Here is a 17476-nt window from a genome sequence, read left to right as displayed (position 1 = left end):
CTTTCAATCATTTGATTAACAGACTATCAGTTTGACATTCAATACTATTTGACTCATTTGATCGTGTTGTGAATTGATGGGACTCGTGTTGATCTGAATATTATTGATTGCATTCAATGTACAGCTGTTATTATTTGATACAATATTGGTTCAATAGTGACTGTGCCAGTGAAATGGCAATCTGAAATGAAGTGGATTTAACTTGTAATAAATGTGATACCATTATTTTCAGGAAAATGATCGAGTGTTTCTACTGCATTGATATATATTACCAGTTTGCTAGTATATGTAACTGCTTGGTTACGTTTCATTAAATATTATATTTTTCCAATATGATAAATTGATATCCATCGAGTTTAAATGGAATGGTTGTACAGCGAGCCAATCCATGATAGATGTCTGTTAAACACTATGTATGATATCAAACCTGTTTATACAAGTGTGCTGATACCATCCACACCTAACACTAGTGATTTTCCGGATGCGGCCATCATAGTGTGCATAAACTGTTGGCTTAAAATACAGCGGTAGTACTGAACCATCTTGATTGGACTGTTTAGCATTGCCACCGTACCTGCTGTAGAAACAACCTAATCTAGTCATGACGATGCAAACACTGACACCATGAAATAAAGCTCAGTTTCAAACAATCTAGTGTAGTGGCGCGACGTGCTCCACCATGGTATACGATGGCAGTTTAAATCCACCCCTAAACTGATACTCAACTTGGAAACCAGGAATGCTTATAATAGCCAAGTATTTAATGTGCTGCTTTCCCACATAGCGTATTCATCTATCAATTCAATCATTTTTTGACTTGTAATACAAATATGGTGGTGATTATACATGCAGTGCTGATTGCTGCTTTGGCTACAGTCGTTTGTAAGTATGATTTGAACTATCTAGCCATGTGTCATTTGATCATCCACAGGCATGAATGCTAACGGGTTTTATTAAAACAGTTGGACAACCTGGTATGTCGTTCACAGTCAGTACAAATGGTCGATGTGGAAAAAAGTTGGGTACCACATGTCCAGGCAACAGTTGCTGCTCTCAAAATAATATGTGCGGCCACTCCGATAGCGATTGTGGAGATGGATGTCAGATTGGATACGGATTATGTTCAGAAATTCGTAGCTCTATTACTCTATCTAGCAAGGTTACCATATATGACGGACAATGTGGACCAGAGTTTAAAATCAAATGCTTCAAAAATCGATGCTGTTCTAAAAAAGGATACTGTGGACTTGGCAGCTATTATTGCCAAGCCGGATGCAAGAAAGGATATGGAGATTGCTGGGGTACTAATACACCGTCTATTTTGAATAGCAATTTTGTATATAACCCGAGTAACAGCTGTGGACCAGATGTCAATATCAGATGTGGAGACAAAAAATGCTGCTCTATAGGTGGAGTCTGTGGATCAAGTAATTATCACTGTGGGGTAGGATGTCAAGGAAGATATGGATCCTGCTCAAAAGCTGGAACATCAACCGACCTGATATCGGTATTGCCCAAATCAAACATTAAGCATCCAATCAGTAAAAACAATCGATGTGGAAAAAAGTTCGGCACCAGATGTCCAGGTCAAAAATGCTGCTCTGGAAAAGGATTCTGTGGAAAAACTCCTTCTCATTGTGGGAAAAATTGCCAGAAAGACTTTGGATCCTGCTCAAAAGCTGGAACATCAACCGACCTGATATCGGTATTGCCCAAATCAAACATTAAGCATCCAATCAGTAAAAACAATCGATGTGGAAAAAAGTTCGGCACCAGATGTCCAGGTCAAAAATGCTGCTCTGGAAAAGGATTCTGTGGAAAAACTCCTTCTCATTGTGGGAAAAATTGCCAGAAAAGTTTTGGATCCTGCTCAAAAGCTAAAACAGTGCTCAAGTCAAAAGCCGAGTTGTAGTTTATAGAATTACAGTTATATTCACGTAAAGTGCAACATTAAATAAGTGTCAAAATACATAATAAACGCACAGTTTCATGTTTGATTGGTATCAATCTTACTGAACATTGTATCTTCTAAACTCTTTTAGTTGACTGGTGATTGACATGCAAACAACAGCTGTGATTTGCTGTTTTGAACTAAACCACAAACGTATCTGCAAGTCTTTAGAATACAGCAAGAATGTTGATTGACAACATCAGAATCCAATATCTGGTGATCGTACAACGTATGACTATCAAAATGGAGAATCTCGGTTCAAACTATACTGTGTGCATTATACGATGGTCGTTGTTGGAAAGAGTTGAAAATCCCATCAAAAGCAGTCGATTCTTAATAGGAAAGCATAACACTCATTCAACTATTGTCTTCCGAAACAACAAGCAATCACTGCAAGATAATGCTCCATTTTACATGAATACGACTGTCAATCAAATCAGTAAAGCTTATGCATGTGTATACCATATACATGGAGAATTCGTTTCCTTGACAAGAGAATCCGTTGGCAACAGTTTCAAATACCAGCCTGCCTAAGCCAGATCCAGGTATCAAAACATGAATTTCCCCTCTAACCAGGTTTATACTTGTTAGCGAGACTTGGACTACAGATATGCATCGTAGTATGGCATACCTCTCTTGCAGCGGAACATGAGCATAATATAAATTCATAAAGTCTAGAATGGGACCATAGACATTTGTCCGTTCGACTCGTCCCTAAACCAAAATACAGCAGTGGTCAGACCTACTCACAGATTCATACCATCCAGTAGCCATACCTCTTCAGACCAATCTCGTACAAACTGTCTGATTGTTGATTGGACTTTGCTTAGATCACCCTCAGTAATATGATAATCATCTGAAACCTTTAACTGAAGCTGCGTATATTTTTGCGAATGATCGTTCGACTGTTTGTCCAACTGTTTGTCCAACTGTTTGTTCAACTGTTTGTTATGTTGGTCAGTCTCATCCTTTTGACCATTATCAGGCAATAATGACTGCAGAAACTCATTTTGGTGCTCGCTAGTAATCAAATTTAATAGATGGGCATTATGGTTGATGCAATGTATATGGGAATGAAGTCTGGCTCGAACTTGGTCGTAAAGGGGTTTTTGTGGAATGGCAGCTATCTTGTGCTCAAGAACGAGAATGGATGAGCGTCGGTATGCATTATATGTAGCAACCACTTGAGCTAGATGCTGTTGTTCCTGCAACAGATCGTCATCATTCAGTCGGTGAATGGATGAATGATCCATGAATATTTTTGGAGTAAATTGATATCCATCGAGTTTAAATGGAATGGTTGTATAGCGAGCCAATTCATGATAGATGTCTGTTAAACACTATGTATGATATCAAACCTGTTTATACAAGTGTGCTGATACCATCCACACCTAACACTAGTGATTTTCCGGATGCGGCCATCATAGTGCGCATAAACTGTTGGCTTAAAATACAGCGGTAGTACTGAACCATCTTGATTGGACTGTTTAGCATTGCCACCGTACCTGCTGTAGAAACAACCTAATCTAGTCTTGATGATGCAAACACTGACACCATGAAATAAAGCTCAGTTTCAAACAATCTAGTGTAGTGGCGCGACGTGCTCCACCATGGTATACGATGGCAGTTTAAATCCACCCCTAAACTGATACTCAACTTGGAAACCAGGAATGCTTATAATAGCCAAGTATTTAATGTGCTGCTTTCCCACATAGCGTATTCATCTATCAATTCAATCATCTCTTGACTTGTAATACAAATATGGTGGTGATTATACATGCAGTGCTGATTGCTGCTTTGGCTACAGTCGTTTGTAAGTATGATTTGAACTATCTAGCCATGTGTCATTTGATCATTCACAAGCATAAATGCTAACGGGTTTTATTAAAACAGTTGGACAACCTGCTAAACTGCCCACAATTAAACCGCCTGCTAAACCGTTCACAATCAGTACAAATGGTCGATGTGGACCCCATACTGGCACCACATGTCCAGACAACAGTTGCTGCTCTCAATTTGGATTCTGTGGACTTTCCCCTGGCTATTGTGGAACAGGTTGTCAAAAACCCTTTGGAACTTGCTGGAAAACTACCGTGTCGCCTGTCTTGGGTGACGAGTATGCAGTCAGTATAAACGATCGATGTGGACCAGGTTACGGAACTAGGTGTCCTGACGATAAATGCTGCTCTTCGAATAAGTTTTGTAGTATCGATGATGACGACTGTCGACGCAACTGTCGGTTTGGATACGGACTCTGTCTTGAAGTTTCTGATCCCACTACTTTGCCTAACGGTCTTACAATTGGTCGCCGCCAATGTGGACCAGATATCGGTGTCAAATGCGCCGGAAGGAGTTGCTGCTCCAAAGACGGGAGATGTGGAGCTGATGAACATCATTGTCACGCAAACTGTATGGAGGGATACGGAGTTTGCTGGGACAATAGCGTGCCATTCAGTTTAGAGAGCGGGATTCCAATGTCCAGAAACGGTCGATGTGGAAAAAAGCTTAACACCAAATGCGATTCCAATCATTGCTGCTCCAAAGATGGGAAATGTGGATCCGATGAGGACTATTGTGAAGCAGGCTGTCAAAAAGGATACGGACGTTGTTGGAAATACAGCCCAACAACTTATGCAGAGGGCGAGGCTCCGCGCGATCTGGATAATAAGTGTGGGCGAGATCTCGGTGGTGATGGGAAATGTAGGAACAGCAACCAATGCTGTTCCAGAAGTCAATACTGTGGAACCTCGGACTATTATTGTGGAGTAGGATGTATTCGCGGACTTGGACCTTGCCTAGGAATTAACCCACCAAGAGATGGACCTTATCTCAGCATAAACGGTCAGTGCGGATCAGATCTCGATACTGTATGTCCGGACGCGCAATGCTGCTCTAAAAATGGAGTCTGTGGAGAAACTAAAGGTTATTGTGGAAGGGAATGTCAGAGAGATTATGGAGTTTGTTGGGGTGGTGATACACCACCCTATGAATTACAACCACCACCACCAGCTAAAACACCACCACCCAGATCACCAGCACAACCAAAAACATCGGCACCAGCACCAAAAACTGACTATCCAATTAGTCAAAACAATCGATGTGGAGAAGGATTCAACACCAAATGTCCAGGCAAAGAATGCTGTTCTGGAAAGGGATTCTGTGGAAAAACACCTTCTCATTGTGGAATAGACTGCCAGAAAGGCTATGGATCTTGCTTGACACCCGAAGCACTAGCCAGGTTATTAGCTAAATCATCAGCATCAGCACCAGCACAACCAAAAGCACCAGCACCAAAAACTGACTATCCAATTAGTGAAAACAATCGATGTGGAGAAGGATTCAACACCCAATGTCGAGACAAAATATGCTGTTCTAAACATGGATTCTGTGGAAAAACACCTTTCCATTGTGGAGATGGTTGCCAGAAAGGCTATGGATCTTGCTTGACACCCGAAGCACTAGCCAGGTTATTGGCCAAATCATCAGCATCAGCACCAGTACAACCAAAGGCATCAGCACCAAAAACTGACTATCCAATTAGTGCAGATGGTCGATGTGGAGAAGGATTCAACACCAAATGTCCAGACAGGACATGCTGCTCTGGAAGTGGATTCTGTGGAAAGACTAAATCTCATTGTGGAGATGGTTGCCAGAAAAACTATGGATTCTGCCTAAAGCCTGAAGCATTAGCCAAGTTAAGAGGCGAGTTGTAGTTTAAACTAACACGATGGTTATTACATTAATGGATCCAAACTGTCAACACATTGATATCTTGGCAATAATATAAAATAACGAGTGTGACTGGTTTAGTCATCAGTTGCCCAGTCGATTGATTTGTATTTGCCATGACCACAAACGTTTACAATAAAGATTCAGATATTGTTCATGATCGACTGATTAGTATTGGATCGTGTAGATCTTTGAGCCAAAAGAGCATGTTAATACAGTATCGAGTGTTGGATAATCATGATAGTAGGAAATAAGATTGATAGTCATGAATAGAAACGGTTAGCCAACCAGTCGGTAGACTTGCAGTTGAAAGGCTTTGATAACGATTATTAGGGTTATCAGGATTATTAGGGTTATCAAGACTAACAGGATTATCAGGACTGTTGGAACAAGTACCAAGAAATTCGATACATAATGGGAACAGGAACGGTTCATATCCAGCCAGATACTATGCATCATACGCCATTGCATCGTATGGACTTGACAGCTATCAAGCAGGAACTTGCTGATTCTTTGGGTCCATTTCATGCACCGGCTTACTGGTCATTACTGCGTTCATTCTTGAATGGTCGCTGCTCTAAACAGAGCTTTGATATGGCGACAGTGGACATGCTTACTGGTGTTCAAGGTAACCTGTTCCATGTATCATTCATTGTACTGTATTCATGGTCTCGTATGTGATCCTCATACCCGTCATGTTGATATTCCTGAATTGGCTCTTGCCATGTTCATATTAATGTTGATGTTCATATTGATATTCATATTAATGTTCATGTCCATCACAACCATTCATCATCTCATTCATCTCATGCATTGGAATGTTAGCGAGTCTACACAATAAACTCATCTTGGCCATATGCTACAACTTACAAGCTGGTGTTCCTCCACCAACTGGCCCACCCGACACTGACTTTGTTCCAAAGAATAGTCTGGCATTTGCTGCTCCCATCGAAATATCCGTCACTTCGATCGCAGACTCTTTGAAACGTCCTGCTCAGGAAGAACTGCTATCTCCCATGGAGATCAAGAAACGCTTTACCACTGCCATGATCATGTCGCTTTCTTCTCAAGATCGTCAACGACTCATTGGACTGGGTATTGTGGTAAGGATTCGAGTCCATTTAGATTGGTATCCAACATTGTGTTGCAATACAAGCTGTTAATTCAGTGTTGATGCGTGTTGGTATAAACCTTGCAGAAGCATAAAGATGAACCGGTTTTGCCGCCTTCCAAGAAAGTGCTCTTTCCAAACGGATTCCCTGTTGGTATGCATACTTGCTCTAGTCTCGGTTCTAATGTAACGTTTGAATGTCCAGATTTGCAAACAGTAACTCACTCCAACATCATGACATTAGGAATAGATTCGATTCCTAGGTCATGCAAGGATGAAGGCGATCTTCCATTGATGGATATGCTTGAGCAACGACTCCGGTTTATAAGTGGAATTCAAGGACTGGGAGATCCACCTACGCCGGAATCAGCCAAACTGATTTCATTTGCACTTGATGTAAGCCGACCATTACATTTCGAATGTGTTGATTGAGCCGTGCTTGATGTGTCGCTATTGTTGATTCCTTTACAGAATTATCTCAAGAACTTGTTGCAGGCTATTTTGCGAGCACTGACTCCGCTCCGTGCTATGCGTACCACGACTGCTAGTGATTATGCACCGACCGATCCGTTGGTAGCTGCGTCGTTGCAATGTAAACCAAACCCAAAAAAGCGTGCATTGATTACTACAAAGACATCCAAGTCGGTTGTAAACGGATCGGATTTGGTGATGAGTAAGAATAGTTGACTGAACACTTTGAATGCATGTTGTGATTGCAATGGATATCAGCAATCGTATATGCACCAGATGTAAACTCGTTTGATTGATTGTGGTGAATTGTAACTGTATAGCCAATACATCCAAATCTGGCGACAATGCAGTCCAGTCGATGTGTACAACGACGGATTGGTCAGCATCACAGTTGACAGATTGTCACGTCAAGCCATCTCAATGCACACTGGCATCGACGATTTCATCACTTGAAGCACTTGAAGCACTGCACCGGCCTTTTGGGTTAGACGAGCTACGATTTGTGTTTGATTTTTTGCCACAAATGGAAACCGAGACACTGGAGCGTATTGCACTCGAGGCATTATGAGATGCGCCGAGTGGGATCAATTGGAACACATTGTAACCAAATCGATTGGTATTACTGTTTGGACATATTTATTAATATCTAGTATGCTTGGCATTGATTCTAATAGACGATTCGACATATCAAAGTGTTGATAGTATCAGTGGTTTGACATCAAAAGTGTTTATAGTTTTGAGATGTTCATATATCAAGTTTTTAATAAAATGTCGGTCCATATGTTTAACAATAGTGATTTCAGATGGACAACAACATGTTGATGGAAAATACAAGTTTGAGCAAGTTTTTATCATAGATTCAAGCCTGTTTTCAACCTTGCTCGACTCTTGAAGCCAATGCACAGTTTGATTGTATTACATTGACATGACAAACACATCAGCATTGCCAGCATCAAATATTTGGCTATCAAAGATCTTGACAATGACACTCTTTCTATTTTTTACAGCGACATCCGTTACAGCAGCCAATGTCACTGTTCTCTGCAAATGTGAATGTGCTCCCAACTCCACTATCCTTAGTGTACCGAGCTGCAATGGATGCACCAAGCTCTTTTGCATAGAGAGCAATGCCTGTTTTATGCCATTACCAAAAGTGGATATACCAGCTACCACAACATCTGTGAGTTTGACTGCAACAAGCAGTACTAGTAGTGAGAGTATATCACCCAGTCCATCGCCTACACTTCGTGGAGATGAGTCTTGGACAGCTGTTTGCTTTCGTAAGTTTTTGATACTAGCATCAACCAAATGTCGAGATGTGTGTTTGGATTCGACTCGACTACATAAGATGTGAATCCAACTACCAGCTCCATGATTGGATCTTGTTTTAGAGAATGGCAACTCTAACCCTTTTGATTGTTTTAGAACGAGGAAGTTTCAAGGATGAAATTATTGTATATGCATTCATAATCCTGACCACAACTTTAGTCGCATTTGCTCTTATTAAGCCGTTTCTGGCACATGTTATGCGAGTAAGCTTTAATCCATCTGCTCTATATTTTGTTGTTTAATTCCGACTAAATCAATTTGATTAATTTAGGAGTACGATTTACCTGGATATGTCATGCTTATGGATGGTCGTTAAATATATATTAAACTATGCGAGTTTCAACCAAATTGGTCTAAAAGTCGGATTGGAGCTAATATTAAGAGTTTTCGACAAAATGGTAGTAGAAACAGCTATCAAAAGATGGTTAATTGTATCTTGACTAAGCATACCATTCAAAAGAGCTGAATACTGATTCCTGTTGCCCAATGCAGACTCAGTGGTCGAGACTGCATCTTCCGCTTTGCCAGATTTGCTTTTGGTGCTTCTTGTCAAATTGTTCAAATTGGAATGGGCATCTTATTCAAGAACTCCAATAACAGCATTATCTCAGTTTAGACTATCATATCTAGAATTTACTTTTAATAAAGGCTCGCTTTCTGCTATTCCTGTTCGCTACTTGGCAGTCTCAATGGAGACTTTGGATGCAAATGCAATGGCACCCCTCACACCACCAGAATCAGCAACATTACAACTAGAATCAACCGACTTGTCTTCACAATTCATACTACACAAGGACCAAACAGTTCCATCCTGCATGGAATATAATGAAATATTTGAAAAAAGACCACATATTGAATCTGCTCCAAATATTCTTGACACTACTCGATATCCTGTCCCGTTTACCGAACCTTTTGACGAGCACTTTACTCATCTGTCTCGTATTCAGACTGGCAAACTCAAAATTCCAACAGAGAAGTTGTTTGAATGGGCTAAATCGACTGCAGAGGATTTGGCCGATGTAGGCCATGACAGGCAAGAACCATCTTATCGATCACCATTGATTAAAAAACCATCGCTGTCAAAAAATTCTCAACAACAAGCGTCATTTGAATCCATACCTGGGGTCGAGTTTCTGCGCCAGACTGGTGCGGTTGGATCGTCCTCTGCAGATATACTTGGCAAACAGAGATATGACGAATCCTGTGTGCAAGATGGAAACCAGGCATCCGCTGATGATCTTGTTCATTTTTCTCCATTAAAAAGCTTGGAATTAATATCTGCTGGAACTGAGACAAATATCACTAAAGAAGCTATTCTATCACGCACCGAGTCTATTTTTCAAGAGCCATCAGCAGCTGAAATAGAGCAACTGCTTCCTGGGCTGATTTGCCAAGCATTGGACCAGCATAAATCCATTCTATCCGCGGCAATGACCATTTACGACATATCTACCCATTTTACTGAAATCAATCAGTCTCTTTTCGATAAAGTTGTAAAAGTCAAAGCTTTACAAGGTGTATGTCAGGATCGGTTGGAAGCGCTTGCCCAGCTAAGGTTCGAGTATCGCTTTAGGCGCCAAGAACTGGACCAACTGGGCATCCCTGTTCGACCACTCTGTGTCCTGTCAGATCTAACATTACAGTTTCGTGACTGCACTCTTATTGAGCAAGCTTTTTCTGATGCAAGAGAAGAATATGAAATGACTCTGGATCAATTGACTTACAATGGCTTAATTGATCCTCATTCTGCGGCTGTTTGCACATCTGAGATTGCTGGAGAACATGAATTCAAGTTGTTGGAAAACTCTGAGCCATTGGTGCAACGGATGGACGAGTCAAAGCTTGAATTTGTTCAAAGACAGCGGTATACTCGACTCACTTTGACTGTACAGCTCAACAGTGTGCGATTGCAAGCATTGAGTGCAACAATTGAAGAGCAACTTTTGCGGAACCGCATCATCCTTGCCATTACTCCCCTTCTCTCTACCATTGAGCAGAGATACGCCATGTGTACACAAAATGCCGAGAATGTGACAAATAATGTCAAGGAAGAACTTGAAAAAATCGAACGATTAAAATCGGGAATCCCTGTTGCTCGTAAAATCAAACGTAGAGCCACGTTTCCCTCGGTTTTAAATGAACAAGTTTCACCAGAGTTTTTGGAACAACTGAAATCCTATTCTCCATTGGGAAACTCCACCAGTACATTGATAAATCCAACTACGCAACCTCCACCTTTATTTCCCCATGTGCCATCTACTGTACCATTGCCACTAGAAAAGAGTGGTGCTCTGCCCACTCCTGGAGATAGCATACGACGATCGCTGTTATTAACTCATCCAACACGAACAAAATCGCATGAGCTTGTACCACTCAACATATCCACATTAGAAAACATCCAAGTGCCGAATGATACGACTCGCTTGATCTGGACTCCACCTACTCCAGTTTCCGCTTTCTATAATACAGCCCTTTACTCCGATCCAACTCTACATGTTTCTTGTACAACTCCACCCATCACTAATACTCACACTGCAACAACATTGGGCGTAGATCAAACGTATTTCACACCTTCTCTCTTTGAGTTTGGATTTGATAGCATGTTCAAGGAAATTGATATTGGTCCACCACGTCGATCAACCATTCATGAATTTACAAAAGTAGTTGTGTTGAATACACTTGATATTGTACGGAAAGTGATTGAATGGATATAATGCATGACGGTATCATTGTATCTCAACCACTGAATCACCTTTACACACACTCTGATCCAGATTATTAAATATATTGACTGAATAGTATTGGAGTTGTGACATGGGTTCTTTGCAACTCAATGATTGATATTAAATCTAATTAAAACTCGGTCCGATTTTTATCATGGGATTTATCAAAATGAACGAATGTCCATTTCTCAAAAAATAAACGTTTCCAGTTTGATTCTAATGACTACACTGGTTTTATCAAATAGTTACAGCCATACTTTGAAAAGTATTTCTATTTCAGTCGCTCTGTGACGATAAAAACAAATATTGGGTCATCAAACTTTATGGTTCTGAACCAATCAAAATAATACAAGTAGTATTAAATTAGTATATGCAAATGTTGAAAAGTTTACATGTTGAAGGTCAAGAGGAGTTTCGGCTCAAGGTTGAGCGAGGCTAACGAGATACAAGAAGGTGGTGTGTTAAACGGTTTTATTGGTGTAAACGTTGTTAACACAATAGTGTTAAATCAAGGGAAAGTAATCTCTTTTATAAGAGATTCTGAGTTGCGGATATTTCGGCCTGCGATTAAGGCTTATTAATTGTGGGATTATCAGAGAGTTCAACAAGAGGCAAAGTAATAGAATGGTTAAATCATATCTGGGTGTGGTCTTTATAATTCCTGAACCCCCATTTGTAATTATATACTATTCAGCCAACAATTTAATATTGCAATCTAATAGTCATTGGATGTACTAGTCTTGTATTACTATCCAATCAACATCATGTCGATTTGATATCAATGGTTTTATTTTTGTTTGCTTGACCATTGTCATACTACTTTCAATCATTTGATTAACAGACTATCAGTTTGACATTCAATACTATTTGACTCATTTGATCGTGTTGTGAATTGATGGGACTCGTGTTGATCTGAATATTATTGATTGCATTCAATGTACAGCTGTTATTATTTGATACAATATTGGTTCAATAGTGACTGTGCCAGTGAAATGGCAATCTGAAATGAAGTGGATTTAACTTGTAATAAATGTGATACCATTATTTTCAGGAAAATGATCGAGTGTTTCTACTGCATTGATATATATTACCAGTTTGCTAGTATATGTAACTGCTTGGTTACGTTTCATTAAATATTATATTTTTCCAATATGATAAATTGATATCCATCGAGTTTAAATGGAATGGTTGTACAGCGAGCCAATCCATGATAGATGTCTGTTAAACACTATGTATGATATCAAACCTGTTTATACAAGTGTGCTGATACCATCCACACCTAACACTAGTGATTTTCCGGATGCGGCCATCATAGTGCGCATAAACTGTTGGCTTAAAATACAGCGGTAGTACTGAACCATCTTGATTGGACTGTTTAGCATTGCCACCGTACCTGCTGTAGAAACAACCTAATCTAGTCTTGATGATGCAAACACTGACACCATGAAATAAAGCTCAGTTTCAAACAATCTAGTGTAGTGGCGCGACGTGCTCCACCATGGTATACGATGGCAGTTTAAATCCACCCCTAAACTGATACTCAACTTGGAAACCAGGAATGCTTATAATAGCCAAGTATTTAATGTGCTGCTTTCCCACATAGCGTATTCATCTATCAATTCAATCATTTTTTGACTTGTAATACAAATATGGTGGTGATTATACATGCAGTGCTGATTGCTGCTTTGGCTACAGTCGTTTGTAAGTATGATTTGAACTATCTAGCCATGTGTCATTTGATCATCCACAGGCATGAATGCTAACGGGTTTTATTAAAACAGTTGGGCAACCTGGTATGCCGCCTACAGTCAGTACAAATGGTCGATGTGGACCCCATACTGGCACCACATGTCCAGACAACAGTTGCTGCTCTGAATCTGGACTATGTGGACTTTCCGCTGACTATTGTGGAACAGGTTGTCGAAAACCCTTTGGAACTTGCTGGAAAACTACCGTGTCGCCTGTCTTGGGTATCGAGCATGCAGTCAGTATAAACGATCGATGTGGACCAGAATACAAAACTAGGTGTCCTGACGATAAATGCTGCTCTCGGAATAGATTCTGTAGTGCCGATGATGACTATTGTCGAGACGGATGTTTGTTTGGATACGGACTCTGCCTTGAAGTTTCTAAAACTACTGCTTTACCCAACGGTCTTACAATTGTTCCCCGCCAATGTGGACCAGATATCGGTGTCAAATGTGCCGGATCGAGTTGCTGCTCCAAAGACGGGAGATGCGGCAATGATGAACATCATTGTCACGCAAACTGTATGGAGGGATACGGAGTTTGCTGGGATTATAGCGTGCCATTCAGTTTAGAGAGCGGGTTTCCAAATACAATGGACGGTCAATGTGGAAAAGAGTTTGGCACCAAATGCAGTTCAAATGATTGCTGCTCCAAAGATGGGGAATGTGGGTTCGGTGAGGACTATTGTGAAGCAGGCTGTCAAAAAGGATACGGACGTTGTTGGAAATACAGTCCAACAACTTATGCAGAGGGCGAGGCTCCGCGCGATCTGAATAATAAGTGTGGGCGAGATGTTGTTAAGAGTTGTAAAAACAACCAATGCTGCTCCAGAAGTCAATACTGTGGAACCTCGGACTATTATTGTGGAATAGGATGTGTTCGCGGATTTGGAACTTGCCTAGGAATTAACCCACCAAATGATGGACCTTATCTCAGTATAAACGGTCAGTGCGGATCAGATCTCGATACCTCGTGTCCAAACGCGCAATGCTGTTCTAAAAATGGAGTTTGTGGAAGAACTAGCGGTTATTGTGGAGAGGGCTGTCAGGTAGATTATGGAGTTTGTTGGAATGGTGGTAGACCACCCTATTCACTACAACCACCAGCACAACCACCAGCACAACCACCAGCACAACCACCAGCACAACCACCAGTACAACCACCAGCACAACCACCAGTACAACCACCAGTACAATCACCAGTACAATCACCAGTACAATCACCAGTACAATCACCAGTACAACCAAAAGCTAAATCATCAGCTAAATCACCAAAAACTGACTATCCAATTAGTGCAGATGGTCGATGTGGAGAAGAATTCAAGACCAAATGTCCAGGCAAAACATGCTGTTCTGGAAAGGGATTCTGTGGAAAGACTAAATCTCATTGTGGAATAGACTGCCAGAAAGGCTATGGATCTTGTTTGACACCCGAAGCACTAGCCAAGTTATTAGCCAAATCATCAGTCAAATCACAACCACCAGCACAATCACCAGCACAACCAAAAGCTAAATCATCAGCTAAATCACCAAAAACTGACTATCCAATTAGTAAAAACAATCGATGTGGAGAAGGATTCAACACCAAATGTCCAGGAAAAATATGCTGTTCTAAACATGGATTCTGTGGAAAAACACCTTCTCATTGTGGAGTAGACTGCCAGAAAGGCTATGGATCTTGCCTGACACCCAAAGCACTAGCCAAGTTGTTAGCTAAATCACCAGCACCAGCACCAAAAACTGACTATCCAATTAGTGCAGATGGTCGATGTGGAAAAGAATTCAAGACCAAATGTCCAGGCAAAACATGCTGCTCTGGAAGTGGATTCTGTGGAAAGACTAAATCTCATTGTGGAGATGGTTGCCAGAAAGGCTATGGATCTTGCTTAAAGCCTGAAGCACTAGCCAGGTCAAGAGGCGAGTTGTAGTTTAAACTAACACGATGGTTATTACATTAATGGATCCAAACTGTCAACACATTGATATCTTGGCAATAATATAAAATAACGAGTGTGACTGATTTAGTCATCAGTTGTCTAGTCGATTGATTTGTATTTGCCATGACCACAAACGTTTACAATAAAGATTCAGATATTGTTCATGATCGACTGATTAGTATTGGATCGTGTAGATATTTGAGCCAAAAGAGCATGTTAATACAGTATCGAGTGTTGGATAATCATGATAGTAGGAAATAAGATTGATAGTCATGAATAGAAACGGTTAGCCAACCAGTCGGTAGACTTGCAGTTGAAAGGCTTTGATAACGATTATTAGGGTTATCAGGATTATTAGGGTTATCAAGACTAACAGGATTATCAGGACTGTTGGAACAAGTACCAAGAAATTCGATACATAATGGGAACAGGAACGGTTCATATCCAGCCAGATACTATGCATCATACGCCATTGCATCGTATGGACTTGACAGCTATCAAGCAGGAGCTTGCTGATTCTTTGGGTCCATTTCATGCACCGGCTTACTGGTCATTACTGCGTTCATTCTTGAATGGTCGCTGCTCTAAACAGAGCTTTGATATGGCGACAGTGGACATGCTTACTGGTGTTCAAGGTAACCTGTTCCATGTATCATTCATTGTACTGTATTCATGGTCTCGTATGTGATCCTCATACCCGTCATGTTGATATTCCTGAATTGGCTCTTGCCATGTTCATATTAATGTTGATGTTCATATTGATATTCATATTAATGTTCATGTCCATCACAACCATTCATCATCTCATTCATCTCATGCATTGGAATGTTAGCGAGTCTACACAATAAACTCATCTTGGCCATATGCTACAACTTACAAGCTGGTGTTCCTCCACCAACTGGCCCACCCGACACTGACTTTGTTCCAAAGAATAGTCTGGCATTTGCTGCTCCCATCGAAATATCCGTCACTTCGATCGCAGACTCTTTGAAACGTCCTGCTCAGGAAGAACTGCTATCGCCCATGGAGATCAAGAAACGCTTTACCACTGCCATGATCATGTCGCTTTCTTCTCAAGATCGTCAACGACTCATTGGACTGGGTATTGTGGTAAGGATTCGAGTCCATTTAGATTGGTATCCAACATTGTGTTGCAATACAAGCTGTTAATTCAGTGTTGATGCGTGTTGGTATAAACCTTGCAGAAGCATAAAGATGAACCGGTTTTGCCGCCTTCCAAGAAAGTGCTCTTTCCAAACGGATTCCCTGTTGGTATGCATACTTGCTCTAGTCTCGGTTCTAATGTAACGTTTGAATGTCCAGATTTGCAAACAGTAACTCACTCCAACATCATGACATTAGGAATAGATTCGATTCCTAGGTCATGCAAGGATGAAGGCGATCTTCCATTGATGGATATGCTTGAGCAACGACTCCGGTTTATAAGTGGAATTCAAGGACTGGGAGATCCACCTACGCCGGAATCAGCCAAACTGATTTCATTTGCACTTGATGTAAGCCGACCATTACATTTCGAATGTGTTGATTGAGCCGTGCTTGATGTGTCGCTATTGTTGATTCCTTTACAGAATTATCTCAAGAACTTGTTGCAGGCTATTTTGCGAGCACTGACTCCGCTCCGTGCTATGCGTACCACGATTGCTAGTGATTATGCACCGACCGATCCGTCGATAGCTGCGTCGTTGCAATGTAAACCAAACCCAAAAAAGCGTGCATTGATTACTACAAAGACATCCAAGTCGGTTGTAAACGGATCGGATTTGGTGATGAGTAAGAATAGTTGACTGAACACTTTGAATGCATGTTGTGATTGCAATGGATATCAGCAATCGTATATGCACCAGATGTAAACTCGTTTGATTGATTGTGGTGAATTGTAACTGTATAGCCAATACATCCAAATCTGGCGACAATGCAGTCCAGTCGATGTGTACAACGACGGATTGGTCAGCATCACAGTTGACAGATTGTCACGTCAAGCCATCTCAATGCACACTGGCATCGACGATTTCATCACTTGAAGCACTTGAAGCACTGCACCGGCCTTTTGGGTTAGACGAGCTACGATTTGTGTTTGATTTTTTGCCACAAATGGAAACCGAGACACTGGAGCGTATTGCACTCGAGGCATTATGAGATGCGCCGAGTGGGATCAATTGGGACACATTGTAACCAAATCGATTGGTATTACTGTTTGGACATATTTATTAATATCTAGTATGCTTGGCATTGATTCTAATAGACGATTCGACATATCAAAGTGTTGATAGTATCAGTGGTTTGACATCAAAAGTGTTTATAGTTTTGAGATGTTCATATATCAAGTTTTTAATAAAATGTCGGTCCATATGTTTAACAATAGTGATTTCAGATGGACAACAACATGTTGATGGAAAATACAGAGTTTGAGCAAGTGTTTATCCAACCGATCGGAATGACTGGCAAGAGTTTGGCAC

The 17476-nt window shown here is 40.8% G+C and overlaps 8 protein-coding genes across 8 annotated transcripts; 7 read left to right on the top strand and 1 right to left on the bottom strand.

Moving 5' to 3' along the window:
* Positions 1-795: 795 nt before the first annotated feature.
* Positions 796-2023, top strand: BATDEDRAFT_33949 (uncharacterized protein). Its single transcript, XM_006675643.1, has 2 exons — positions 796-882; positions 963-2023. Exons 1-2 carry the CDS (start codon positions 831-833, stop codon positions 1910-1912), a joined length of 1002 nt encoding a protein of 333 aa, XP_006675706.1. The 5' UTR covers positions 796-830; the 3' UTR covers positions 1913-2023.
* A 315-nt stretch (positions 2024-2338) lies between these two features.
* On the bottom strand, positions 2339-3204 carry BATDEDRAFT_21386 (uncharacterized protein; the record flags this gene model as incomplete). The annotated part of the gene is made up of 2 exons (XM_006675210.1): positions 2339-2665; positions 2728-3204. The coding sequence occupies 2 exons, from the start codon at positions 3202-3204 to the stop codon at positions 2339-2341; spliced, it is 804 nt and encodes a 267-aa protein (XP_006675273.1).
* Positions 3205-3712: 508 nt separating this feature from the next.
* Positions 3713-5664, top strand: BATDEDRAFT_85573 (uncharacterized protein; the record flags this gene model as incomplete). Its single annotated transcript, XM_006676183.1, has 2 exons — positions 3713-3764; positions 3845-5664. 2 exons carry the CDS (start codon positions 3713-3715, stop codon positions 5662-5664), a joined length of 1872 nt encoding a protein of 623 aa, XP_006676246.1.
* A 430-nt stretch (positions 5665-6094) lies between these two features.
* On the top strand, positions 6095-7830 carry BATDEDRAFT_21384 (uncharacterized protein; the record flags this gene model as incomplete). The annotated part of the gene is made up of 6 exons (XM_006675209.1): positions 6095-6308; positions 6506-6783; positions 6879-6945; positions 6997-7187; positions 7263-7464; positions 7583-7830. The coding sequence occupies 6 exons, from the start codon at positions 6095-6097 to the stop codon at positions 7828-7830; spliced, it is 1200 nt and encodes a 399-aa protein (XP_006675272.1).
* Positions 7831-8175: 345 nt separating this feature from the next.
* BATDEDRAFT_84578 (uncharacterized protein) lies at positions 8176-9043 on the top strand. Its single transcript, XM_006676182.1, has 3 exons — positions 8176-8542; positions 8688-8794; positions 8863-9043. Exons 1-3 carry the CDS (start codon positions 8188-8190, stop codon positions 8905-8907), a joined length of 507 nt encoding a protein of 168 aa, XP_006676245.1. The 5' UTR covers positions 8176-8187; the 3' UTR covers positions 8908-9043.
* Positions 9044-9304: 261 nt separating this feature from the next.
* On the top strand, positions 9305-11305 carry BATDEDRAFT_85575 (uncharacterized protein; the record flags this gene model as incomplete). The annotated part of the gene is made up of 1 exon (XM_006676181.1): positions 9305-11305. The coding sequence occupies one exon, from the start codon at positions 9305-9307 to the stop codon at positions 11303-11305; it is 2001 nt and encodes a 666-aa protein (XP_006676244.1).
* A 1658-nt stretch (positions 11306-12963) lies between these two features.
* BATDEDRAFT_33948 (uncharacterized protein) lies at positions 12964-14990 on the top strand (the record flags this gene model as incomplete). The annotated part of the gene is made up of 2 exons (XM_006675642.1): positions 12964-13015; positions 13096-14990. The coding sequence occupies 2 exons, from the start codon at positions 12964-12966 to the stop codon at positions 14988-14990; spliced, it is 1947 nt and encodes a 648-aa protein (XP_006675705.1).
* Positions 14991-15329: 339 nt separating this feature from the next.
* BATDEDRAFT_33947 (uncharacterized protein) lies at positions 15330-17156 on the top strand (the record flags this gene model as incomplete). Its single annotated transcript, XM_006675641.1, has 6 exons — positions 15330-15634; positions 15832-16109; positions 16205-16271; positions 16362-16513; positions 16589-16790; positions 16909-17156. Exons 1-6 carry the CDS (start codon positions 15421-15423, stop codon positions 17154-17156), a joined length of 1161 nt encoding a protein of 386 aa, XP_006675704.1. The 5' UTR covers positions 15330-15420.
* Positions 17157-17476: the final 320 nt, after the last annotated feature.

Source organism: Batrachochytrium dendrobatidis (assembly GCF_000203795.2).
Source record: "Batrachochytrium dendrobatidis JAM81 unplaced genomic scaffold BATDEscaffold_1, whole genome shotgun sequence".
Taxonomy (NCBI): Eukaryota; Fungi; Chytridiomycota; class Chytridiomycetes; order Rhizophydiales; genus Batrachochytrium; species Batrachochytrium dendrobatidis.
Note: the sequence above shows the minus strand (reverse complement) of the source record. Positions and strands in the feature narration are given on the sequence as shown.